Here is a 12,319-nt window from a genome sequence, read left to right as displayed (position 1 = left end):
ATGGACATTTATTTTATTCTGGATAGTAGGACAAAAGAGAAGCAATTGATATTTTGGTAATTGAATCAACTTACTTACTTTGATGGCTCAAACGTAGAGCACCCGAGAAATTCAGCAGATCTGGCAGCATTGGTGTAGAGAAAAACAGAGCTAATGTTTTGACTCTGACATGACTCTTCCTCAGAACAATTTTTCAACCCTTTTCAGTTCTGCAAGGCTTGATTGTCAGTACATTCCTTCTATCTCACTTGTTACAGATTAAACTACAGGCATTGCACCTCCTGCTCTTGCATGAGGAGCATTCATGGGAAGGAAGGGGCTTTGGGAATGATTGAAGAGTGAATCATAATGTCATGGAGTGAAGGGTCTCCTTGGATTGCAGAAATCGTAGGGGTGGGATGATGTGTTTCTTGGTGGCATCATGTTGGAGCTGGTGAAAATGTTAGCTGATAACCTGTTGGATGCAGAGGCTAATAGTGTGGAAGGTGAAGATAGGGGAATCTAATTGTGTCCTTGGAGGCAAGGGAAGGAATGAAAGTTGAAGTGCGGGATATTGAATTGACAGAGTCAAGATCCCTGTCAACCCACAGTGAAGCAGTGGTATGGAAGGTGGCTCTGACAGAGCAGATGTGATGGAGACTTGGAGGCTGCAGGAATGAATATAGATTTCTTAAAAGAAAGATGGATGGGAGAAAGTGTAGTCAAAGTAGCTGCGGGTATGAGTCTGCTTATTGTGAATATTGTCCCTGTAAATTAAGACGTAGAAGTTGAGGAAGAGAAAAATCAGAAATAGAAGGGTGGAAATTGATGAAAAATTTGATGAAATTTTCCATTACAGAACACGGGCAGGCAATGGTATTGATACTGTAATCAGTGCACTGGAAAGAGAGGTTTCGGGAGGAGACCTGAGGACAAAACCAAATTCACGAATTTTCTCCAAGTAAGAGGTGATACTTTGGGAACGCATGTGTCACAATAATCCTTGTTTTTATGTGGGATGTGTGGAACCTACTTTGGTTAAATGCTCAGGACTCTGCTTGAGATTTTTTTTAAAATTGATGATTGTATTGATGCAATGTCTGGCTCTTGTTCAAACAAGAAAACTTGGACGAGTTTGTTTCCAGACCATGATCTTTGTCCCTGATTGTTTCAGTTGGCAGCTGTTGGTCATGTTTCTGTTATTTCCATTTACATCTCTTCCAGACTCATTTTGTTTCTTTACTTGTCCCATTACCATCTCCTTTAGTCTTTGCCACCCCCCCCCTTTAGTCATTTCATCTCTTCTGCCTCCCAACTGAGAACAGAGCATCCCTTTTGATATTTCTCCTCTCTCCTCTTCCTCTGTCTTTGTATTTGTTTAAAGTTTGTTACAGATTTCCATTTCTCAGGAAAGGCCACTGATCTGGAATGTTAATTCTGCTTCTCTTTCTGCAGATGCTGCCTGACCTGCTGAGCATCTCCAGCAACTTCTGTTTTTATTTCAGAAATATTCAGTATAAAATGCATAGATTTGTTTCTATAGATTACTGTGGCTACCTTTGATATGTTAAAAAGAAAATCACTCTGTTAAGACACACCTCTGAGGCTGATGGGACTTGAACTTAGACCTTCTGACAAGGGACAGAGACACTATGACTGTGCCAGAAAACTCTAGGGGCAATCTTTGATGTGTTGGCAGTAATGATCATTTGCAAATTTTTAAAATTCACTTGTGGGACGTGGGCATTGCTGGTTAGCCAGCTTTTATTGCTCTTCCCTTGTTGCTTTTGAGAAGTTGGTAGTGAGCTGCCATCTTGTACCTCTGCGGCCAATATGTAGGTTGACCCATTGTGTCCTTCGGGGGGTATTTCCAGGATTTTGACCCAGCAACAGTGAAGGAACGACAATGCATTTCCAAGTCAGGATGGTGAGTAGCTTGGAGTGGAAGTTGCAAGTGGTGGTCTTTCCATGTATCTGCTGCTCTTGCCCTTCCAGATGGAAGTGGTCATGGTTAGGAAGGTACTGTCTGAGGATCTTTGGTGAATTTGTGCGTTGCATCTTGGAGATAGTAGACAGCGCTACTACTGAGTGTTGGTATTGGAATCAGTGGAAACGATACCAATCAAGCGGCTGCTTTGACCTGAATGGTGTCAAGCTTCTTGAGCGTTGTTGGAGCTGTACCCATCCTGGCAATTGGGGAGTATTCCACCACACTGTTGATTTGTGCCACATAGATGTTGGACACGCTTTGGGGAATCGGAAGGTGAATTGTTTAATTAACAACGTTCATCAAAACTGAATACAGCTTTACACCAGTGCTGGCTTACACACCAGACTAACTCTGGGCCCTTGTGATGCATTAGTAGTGTCTCTACCTTTGGGCCAGTGCAAAAACATCTTTTCATTTTCTGACAGGCATTTTATCAATTGCATTTTAGTTTACCTAGAATTTTTCTGGGTGCTGGATGGAACTAAATAAAGTGTACATTGCTAGGTTCATCTTTATTTTCTTTTTCATTCTCCTACAGATGAGATTTCCCCAGGAAATGTTTGGGATTCCAAAAACCGGGGTGTAAATGGAACACAGAAAGGGCAGATTGTGTGGCGGATTGAACTTGGACCATACTTTATGGAAGGTAAGGACAAATAGCTTCACACCTTGTGATATTAAAACAAATGGCAATGTACCTGTACATTTATTTGGTTCATTTTATGTGGTATAACATCCCAGGCACTTCACAGAAACATATGTAAAGAACACTTGACACTGGTGCATTTAAAGAGGTGTTAGAACAGGTGACCAAAAGAATGGCCAAATGGAGAAGCACTGTAGACCCCCACAATAGTCAGTGGGAAATTGAGAAACAAATTTGTAAGGCGATCTCAGTTATCTGTAAGAATAATAGGGTTCTTATGGTAGGGGATCTTAACTTTCCAAACATGGACTGGAACTGCCATTGTGTTAAGGGGTTGGATGGAGAGGAAATTGTTAAGTATGTACAAGAAAATTTTCTGATTCAGCATGTGGATGCATCTACTAGAGAAGGTGCAAAAATTGACCTACTCTTGGGAAATAAGGCAAACCAGTGGGCAGCACGGTGGCTCAGTGGTTAGCACTGCTGCCTCACAGCACCAGAGTCCTCGGTTCGATTCTCGCCTGTCTGTGTGGAGTTTGCACATTTTCCCTGTGTCTGCATGGGTTTCCTCCCACAATCCAAAGATGTGCAGATCAGGTGAATTGGCCATGCTAAATTGCCCATAGTGTTAGGTGCGTTAGTCAGGGTAAATATTGGGTAGGGAAATGGGTTTTGGTGGTTTTCTCTTGGAGGGGCAGTGTGGACTTGTTGGGCTGAAGGGCCTGTTTCCACACTGTAGATAATCTAAAAACCTGCTCTTGGGAACTAAGGCAGGCAGGTGACTGAAGTGTCAGTCAGGAGCGTTTTGGGGCCAGCAACCATAATTCTATTAGCTTTACATAGTGATGGAGAAGGATAGACCACACTTAAAATTGAAGTTCTAAATTGGAGGAAGGCCAATTTTAATGGTATTAAGCAAGAACTTCCAGAAGTTGAATGGGGGAGGTGGTTCGAGGTAAAGGGATGGCTGGAAATTGGGAAGCCTTCAGAAATGAGATAACGAGAGTCCAGAGACAGCATGTTCCTGGTAGGGTGAAAGGAAAGGCTGGTAGGTGTAGAGAATGCTGGCTGACGAGAGAAATTGAGAATTTGATCAAGAACAAGAAGGAAGCATATTTCAGGTATAGACAGCAGAGATAGAGTGAATCCTTAGATGAATACAAAGGCAGTTGGAGTATACTTAAGAGGGAAATCAGGAGGGCAAAAAGGGGACATGAAATAGCTTTGTCAAATAGGTTTAAGGAGAATCCAAAGGGATTCTAAAATAGATTAAGGACAAAAGAGTAACTATGGAGAGAATAGGACCCCTCAAAGATCAGCAAGGCCATCTAGGTTAGGAAGCGCAGAAGCTGTGTGAAATACTAAATGAGCATTTTGCGTCAATGTTTACTTTGGTACGGATGTGGGAGATATAAAATGTAGGGAAATAAATAGCAACATCTTGAAAAATGTTCATAATACAGAGGAGGAGGTGTTGGATGTCTTAAAATGTGTAAATGTGGATAAATCCCCAGGACCTGATGAGGTGTATCCTAGATCTCTGTGGAAGCTATGGAAATGATCGCAGGGCGCCTTGCTGAGATACTTGTAACATTGTTAGCCACAAGTGAATGTCGGAAGACTGGAGGTGGCTAACGTGGTGCCTTTATTTAAGACAGGCGGTAAGGAACTATAGACCAGTGAGCCTGACATTAATGGTGGGCAGGTTGTTGGAGGGAATCCTGAGGGACAGGAATGAGACTGGAGGCCTGTGACCAGTGGTGTGCCACAAGGATCGGTGTTGGGTCCACTGCTTTTTATCATTTTATATAAATGATTTGGATCTGAACATAGGAGGTATGATTGGTAGTTTGCAGATGACACCAAAATTGGAGGTGTAGTGAACAGCAAAGAAGGTTACCTTGGTTACAGTGGGATCTTAATCACATGGTCCAATGGGCTGAGGAGTGTCAGATGGAGTTTAATTTGGATAAGTGTGAGGTGCTGCATTTAGGCAAGGCAAATCAGGCCAAGAATTATGCACTTAATGGTAAGGTCCTGGGGCATGTTGCTGAACAAAGTGACCTTGGAGTGCAGATTCATAGGTCCTTGGAAGTGGAGTCTCAGGTAGACAGAATAGTGAAGAAGGCATTTGATTTGCTTGCCATTATTGATCAGTACATTGAGTATAGGAGTTGGGATATCATGTTGCAGCTGTACAGGATATTGGAATGCTGCATGCAATTCAGATCTCCCTGCTATAGGAAGGAGGTGGTGAAATTTGAAAGTTTCCAGAAAAGATTTACAAGGATGTTGCCAGGGTTGGAGGGTTTTAGCTATGGGGAGAGGTTGAATTGGGCTGACTTGGAGTGTTGGAGGTTGACGGGTGACTTTATAGAGGTTTATATAATCATAAGGAGCATGGTTAATTTGAATGGACAAGGTCTTTCTCCCCAGGGTCAGAGAGTCCAAAACTAAAGGGCATAGGTTTAAGGTAAGATGGGAAAGATTTAAAAGGGACCTAAGGGACAATGTTTTCATGCAGAGGGTGGTATGTGATTGGAATGAGCTGCCAAGGAACGTGGTGGAGGCTGGCGCAGTTGCAGCACTTGAAAGGCATCTGATGGGTATATGAATAAGAAGGGTTTAGAGGGCTATGGACCACATATAGCCAAATGGGCCTAAATTTATTTAGAATATCTGGCCGGCATAGACAATTTGGACTGATGGGTGTGTTTCCATGTTGTCCAGCTCTTTGACCCTATGACATCAGTGCTGTTCAGGGTCCTGCCATTAATTGTATACTTTCCCTTCACATTTGATCTTCCAAAATGCAGCACCTCGCACTTACCTGGGATAAACTTCACCTGCCATTTTCCTGCCCCTATATGCAACTGACGTATATCCCACTGTAGCATTTGACAGCCTTCTACACTATCCATGCTCCACCAATGTTTGTATCACCTGCAAAAGTACTGAGTCATCTATCTACATTTTCATTTATAGATATCACAAACAGCAGCGGCCCCAGTATGGATCCATGCAGGACACCACCAATCATGGACCTCTAGCCAGAAAAACACTCTTCCACCACTACCCTCCATCTTCTATGGGCAAGCCAATTCTGAATCCATGTGACCAAGTCACCATGGATCTCATGCATCTTAATCTTCTAGATAAGCCTACCATGAGGGACCTTGCCGAAGGCCTTGCCTAAAATCCATGGAAACAACATGCTGTGCTCGGCACTCATTGATCATCTTTGTCACTTTGCTGAAAAATTCAATCAATATGTTATGACATGAGTTGCCCTGCACAAAGCCATGCTGAGTGTCCCTCATTAGGCCATGTTTTTCCAAATGCATGTAAATCCTATCCCTAAGAATTCTCTCCAATAGCTTCCCAACCACCGATGTTAGTCTCACCAGTATCAAGTGTCCTAGATTATCCCAATTTCACTTCCTGAACAGAGGAACAACTAGCTACTCACCAATTCTCTAGGACCTCTCCAGTAGCTAACAAGGATACAAAGATCTTGGTCAAGGCCCCAGTAATTTCCTGTCTTGTCTGTCTCAAAACCTGGGGTAGAAACCATTGCGCCGTAGAGACTTATCCACTTTACTGCTCTACAAGAGACCCAACACCACTTCTTTCTTGATCTCAAAATTCCATAGCATATTAGCATGCTCCACATAAATCTCACTCTCCATCATATCCTTTTCCTGGGCGAATACTGATGCAAATTACTCATTTAGGATCTCACCCACATTCTCTGCCTCCAAGCGCAAGTTCCCCCCTTTATCTTTGCATGGTCATACCTCCTCCCTAGTTGTCCTCTTGTTTTGAATGCATGTGTAGAATTCCTTGGGATTTTCTTTAACCCTACTTGCCAAGATAATTTCATGACCCTTTTTTGCTCTCCTAGTCCCCTACTTTCTTTAGAATACTATTTTCCTGCCAATTTAGCATCAATATTGACAAAATTTGCAGTCTGATACATAGACATAGACAAAGATAAAGAATCATAGAGACAGTTGGAAAATCCCTCACATGTACTTGGATCCAGAGTTCTCCGCTCCTAAATACAAAGGTTGTGAGGTTCTTGGCTGAAAATGTGTTGCTGGAAAAGCGCAGCATCCAAGGAACAGGAGAATCGACGTTAATTTCGGGCCCCTGAAGAAGGGCTTATGCCCGAAACGTCGATTCTCCTGCTCCTTGGATGCTGCCTGACCTGCTGCGCTTTTCCAGCAACACATTTTCAGCTCTGATCTCCATTATCTGCAGTCCTCACTTTCTCCTGTTGTGAGGTTCTTGTCAAGTCAATGTAATGAATTTCTTACAGTACTTACAGACTCAGGGAAATTAATTTCTTACAGTTACTTTTCTGAGAAAATGATTTGTAAGCTTATGACTTATTAGCATTTTAATCATATTTTGCCTCTGTGCCTTTTTTAAAAGAATAGTATGCGAATACACTTTACTTTAAAGTGCACTTAAATCTGTCATAAAATTAAAATATTGTGGATCCTGGAGGTCTGAAGGAAAAACAAAAAGTGCTGGAGAAACCCAGCTGCTCTGTCAGCATCTGTGGAGAGAGAAGCAGAGATAACAGTTCAAGTCCAATCTGACTCTCCTTCAGAACACTGCAAAGCCTGCTCTGTTTCCAGTATGATCTTTTTCCTTGAATTCATCGTGTTTTTCCTCAAGTCCTTCTTGTTTAAAAAAAAGTGTTCCATAAACAGATACTGCACATAATGGATGATAGCTATGGTAATGCTGATGGCTTGGCATTCCAGGGTTCCTTTGCAACTGACCAACAACACATTCAGTTCACAAGCTGCCCCTCTGCTACAAACAGCCACATCCCTTGCATGTGGCTTCACCAAGGGCTGTTGGAGTTATATTATCTTCCTGTTGCCAAAAGGAAAACTGGTATATTTATAGAAAGCTTTGCTTGCATTACCTTTCACATGAATTCTGTGTTCTCAACTGCAGGTTTTAAGACTAGCTGTAATTCAATCTCCAATTTACTGATATTTGCCCTTTTCTCATCTTGCATACTCTGGTTACAAGAATACTTCTCGGACATATGATGACCGCATACCCAGAAAAGCAAATTATCCGACTTTCGAGAATTATCCTCGTTTCACCTTGGTCTTAATTGGCCATCATACAGAGTAGAGGCCTGGGGAAGGATAATCTCGTTAGCTATGTCAAAGGACATACATGTCAAAAGAATGTGGAGCAATCGATTATGGTTATGTGATAGGTTTTCTGTGATGTAACTTTATTGAGGGCTGTTTCTGTGTTGAGACTGGGGAAAACACTTGACAGGAGGCATTCCAACATGGTGTTGTGAAAAAGGTGGACAGGTATCTGGAGGATATCAACATGTTAAATGATTTTGACAGTGAAAGTAAGATTCAAGATTGTGCAATGGTTTTTTTAGACAAACACGGAAAAGACAAAAGTGGATTTTCCAAAGATGAGAGCAATAACAACATATTTGAAGGGGAAGGGGGAGTTAGAACCCAATTTTTTCACTTCTTAAGCATGAACAGCAATACAACTTGCTACACAACATTTAACTAACAGTCATATGAAAACGTCTTGAATTACATTTAGTTAATAACTACAAAGTTATGCCATTAATGGTATATTATGAATGCTTTCAAAGCTTTGAAACTCATGGAAGAAATACAGGATTGCATTGTCCCTGTGAGTAATGTTAATAGAGCTTAATGGAACACTAAAAGAGAAATAAAATAAAGAACTGCAGATGCTGGAAATCCGAATCAAAAACGGAAATTGTTGGAGAAACTCAGCAGGAAACAGGGTTGACCCTTTTTCAGAACTGTTCTGGAGTTCTGGTTTTGGTATTACCTAGTAAGAGTCAGATTGAACTTTAAAATAGGTTTCAAAAAGAGCAGGATTAAGAGAATAAGGCAGATGAATGTGAATGGGCGGGGGGTGGGGGAGTGGGAAGCGGTAGTTAGATGTGAGGAGGTTTAAACTGGTACAGAAGTTAAAGAGAACAAGTTAAATAGACAAGGGAAGCAAGCTGGGTCCACTGTTGTTCATCATTTCGATAAACAATTTGATTGATAATATAGGAGGCATGATTAATAAGTTTGTGGATCACACTAAAATTGCTCGTACAGTGGATGGTGAAGAAGGTAATGTAAGAGTACAATGGGATCTTGATCAACTGGGTCAGTGGGCCGAGGAATGGCAGATGAAGTTTAATTTAGATAAATGCGAGGTGTTGTGTTTTGGTAAAACAAACCAGGGCAGGAATTATACAGTTAATGGCAGGGCCCCGGGAGTGTTGTCAAATAGAGAGACCTAGGAGTGTAGATATCTATAGATCTTTTCAAAGTGGCGTCCCAGGTAGATAGGGTGGTAAAGGTGTTTGGCATGCTTGCTTTCATTGGTCAGAGCACTGAGTACAGGATTTGAGATGTTATGTTACGAGTGTATAAAACATTGCTAAGGCCACATTTGGAGTAATGTGTACAATTATGGTCACCCTGCTACAGGACAGATATTATTAAACTGGAAGAGGTGCAAAAAACTTTAAGACTGGATGTTTTGAATTATAGGGAGAGGCTGGCTAGGTTGGGACGTTTTTCTCTTGGAGCGTAGGAAGATGAGAAGTAACCTTACAGAAGTTTATGAAATCCTGAGGGGCAAAGATAAGATGAATAGCCAAGGTCTTTTCTCCAGGGTGCGGGAATGATTTGAAAGGGACCTGAGGGCCAACTTTTTCACACAGGGCATGGTGCATAGATTGAATGAGGAAGTGGTAGAGGCAAATACAATTACAACATTTAAATGACATTGGAAAGGTACATGGAAGGAAAGGTTTAGAGGGATTTGGTCCAAATGCAGGCAAGTGGGACTAGTTAGTTTAGGAAACCTGGTCGGCATGGACAAGTTGGGCCAAACGGTCTGTTTCTGTACTGTATGACTCTGTGAATCTATCATTACACACTCGTGGCTTTCTCAGTTCAATCTGCAGAGAAAATGTCATCTACAGTCTTGAGTTCCAATGCGAGGTCACATTAAAAGTACAAATTTTGAAAAGCAGAAAGAATTTTACAGTGTATACAGAACATAAAGTATCATATATAGTTATGCAAATTGAAGATGCAATATTTTGAAGCAAAATCCTGGAGCAATGTCGCCTGTAGGAGTTGAATGTTTCATATCTGTTAACCTGATACCTTCCTATGGTGTAGGAGTTCCTCAGAGAAGCGTTCTACTTCCAAACATCTTCAGCTGCTTTATTGACGACATTTCCTCCATCATATGGTCGGTCAGGGGGATGTTTGCTAATGCTTGACGAGATCAGTATCATTTGCAAATCCTCGTATACTGAAGAAATCTTTATTTGTCTACAGCAAGTTCTGATCAACACTCAGACTTGTGCTGATAAGTGGCAATGTAATATTTACTGAACAGAAGTGTCAGGCAATGAACATTTCCAGCAAAAGAGAATCTAAGCATATCCACTTGACATTCAGTGACATTACCACTGCTGAATTCCTCACTGCCTCCATTCTGGGGGTCACCACTGAGTATAAATATCCTGCGGCTGAAAGAATGTATTAACATATTTATGCTTGTATTACCCTGAGGCCATTGCTAGGCAGTCTCCTAATCAGCCTGAGTGGATCATATTACAACCTACTCAAGAACTTCCCTTGGTTTAGCCCAATATGAGTGACAGGGTTTATATATATATCCTACTTTTATAGTGAACTAGGGCAAAAGCAGCTTTCAGCTTTGTCCCAATTACATTAATTAAAATACAGAGTATCAAATTTGGAAATCTTAGGCTGGATTTTTCGGTCCCTCAGATAGCAGGAATGGATGAAGACATTTGCATACCGGTTTTCTTTCACCAAAAGTGACATTAGGCCAGAGGGATTTACAGCCCCAGAACTATCTGGTGATTTAATAATGAAAATTGAGGTTGTTAAAGAGCTCATTGAGAGTGTGCTGAAAACCATGTTCAGATTCCGTAAGGTCTATATGTTGGTTCTGAGGCAGACCAGGTGTTATTTCCTGAAAACTGATTGTGTGCTTCCAAGTACCAGCTGCTGTTTTCCTTGTACTCAGTTGGATTCCCAACCTGGTTTGGAAGTTTATCTTCTCTTATTCTCCTGCAATGCCAGATGACCTCTTGCGCTGCCTTAGAAATCAGCATGTTTGTGACCTATCTGTTGGTACCTAAGTGTCAATGACCAAGTCCCTGTCTGATTCATTTTATCCCTTTCATGGACACTGCCTAATTCCCTGCGATGGCCATTGCGTGGCCACCTCCGTGCAACTGATTTCGAAATCTTAGAATCCCAACAGTGTGAAAACAGGCCATTTGGCCCAACAAGTCCACACCAATCCTCCGAAGAATATCCCACCCAGACCCATTCCCCTACCACCCTATTACTTTACATTTCCCCTTACTAATACACCTAACCTACTCATCCCTGAACACGATGGGCAATTTAGCATGGTCAATTCACCTAACCTACACATCTTTGAACTGTGGGAGGAAACTGGAGCACCTGGACGAAACCTACACAGACACAGGGAGAATGTGCAAACTCCATCCTCGGATGGAACTGAACCCGGTTCCCTGGCACTGTGAGGTACCAGAGCTAATCTCTGAGCCACCATGCCACTCATTTACTGGAAAGTTCTAGCTCAGAGACTCTAAAATTTGATATTCAATGCTTCAGAATGCTTCTAGGTTGTAGAGTTAGTGGTTTGGAGGATGCAGTTGAAGGAGAAGAGTTATGGCAGGCCAGTTAAGGAATGTTGAGAATTCTGTGAGCAGCTGAGTTAGATGTGTTCATTTACAGATGAGTTATATGGTTGGGTGGTAGGTAAAAGTGGTGTTTTGTAGCGAGGTCTGTCAACAACAGGTTGATCAATGTTTCTCTTGGTCACACAGAATGCTTTGATCTCCCTGACCCATGTTGTGGTTTGCTTTAAGTATCACAAGATAGTTCACTGCCCAACAAGTACCTCATCAACTATTGGTAGTTGAAAATTGCATCCACATCCCGTTGACATTATCTGACTACAATATGCAAGATATAATATAATTTCATCCCACATTCAAAACCCAAATCAAAATGGAAGTTTGTGGAGTGATGGCAATTATGGGTTATATAAAAGCAAAATATTGCAGGTACTGAAAATCTGAAACAAACGTAGAGAATGCTGGAGAAACTCAGCAGGTCTGGCAGTATCTGAATTAATGTTTTGGATCCAATGTAGCTCTTAGAGTCATAGAGTCATAGAGATGTACAGCCCAGAAACAGACCCTCCAGTCCAACTCATCCATGCCGACCAGATATCCCAATCCAATCTAGTCCCATTTGTCAGCACCTGGCCCATATCCCTCCAAACCCTTCTTATTCATATACCCATCCAGATGCCTTTTAAATGTTGCAGCCTAGACCACTTCCTCTGGCATCTCACTCCATACACACACCACCCTTGCATGAAAAAGTTGCCCCTTAGGTCTTTTTTATATCTTTCCCCTCTCACCCTAAACCTATACTGTCTAGTTCTGGTCTCCCCCACCCCAGGGAAAAGTCTATTTATCCTATCCATGCCCTTCATGATTGTCTAAACCTCTATAAGGTCACCCCTCAGCCTTCGATGTTCCAGGTTAAACAGCCCCAGGCCTATTCAACCTCACCCAATGGCTC

General features: G+C 41.9%; 1 protein-coding gene across 5 annotated transcripts in view; it reads left to right on the top strand.

Annotated features, from left to right (window-relative positions):
* Positions 1-12,319, top strand: part of LOC122551267 (E3 ubiquitin-protein ligase HECW2) — a 345,727-nt gene that overhangs the window by 164,238 nt on the left and 169,170 nt on the right. For all 5 annotated transcript variants that reach the window (XM_087988687.1, XM_087988685.1, XM_087988686.1 and 2 more), the window contains exon 3: positions 2,508-2,615. In XM_087988687.1, coding sequence (XP_087844813.1) covers positions 2,508-2,615 — 108 coding nt within the window. The remainder of the gene's footprint in view (positions 1-2,507; positions 2,616-12,319) is intronic.

Source organism: Chiloscyllium plagiosum, unplaced genomic scaffold (genome assembly GCF_037043375.1).
Source record: "Chiloscyllium plagiosum isolate Xiang-an unplaced genomic scaffold, Cpla_swu_hap1 HiC_scaffold_7, whole genome shotgun sequence".
Taxonomy (NCBI): domain Eukaryota; kingdom Metazoa; phylum Chordata; class Chondrichthyes; order Orectolobiformes; family Hemiscylliidae; genus Chiloscyllium; species Chiloscyllium plagiosum.
The sequence above is the reverse complement of the archived record's forward strand: the minus strand, read 5'-3'. Positions and strand labels throughout refer to the sequence as shown.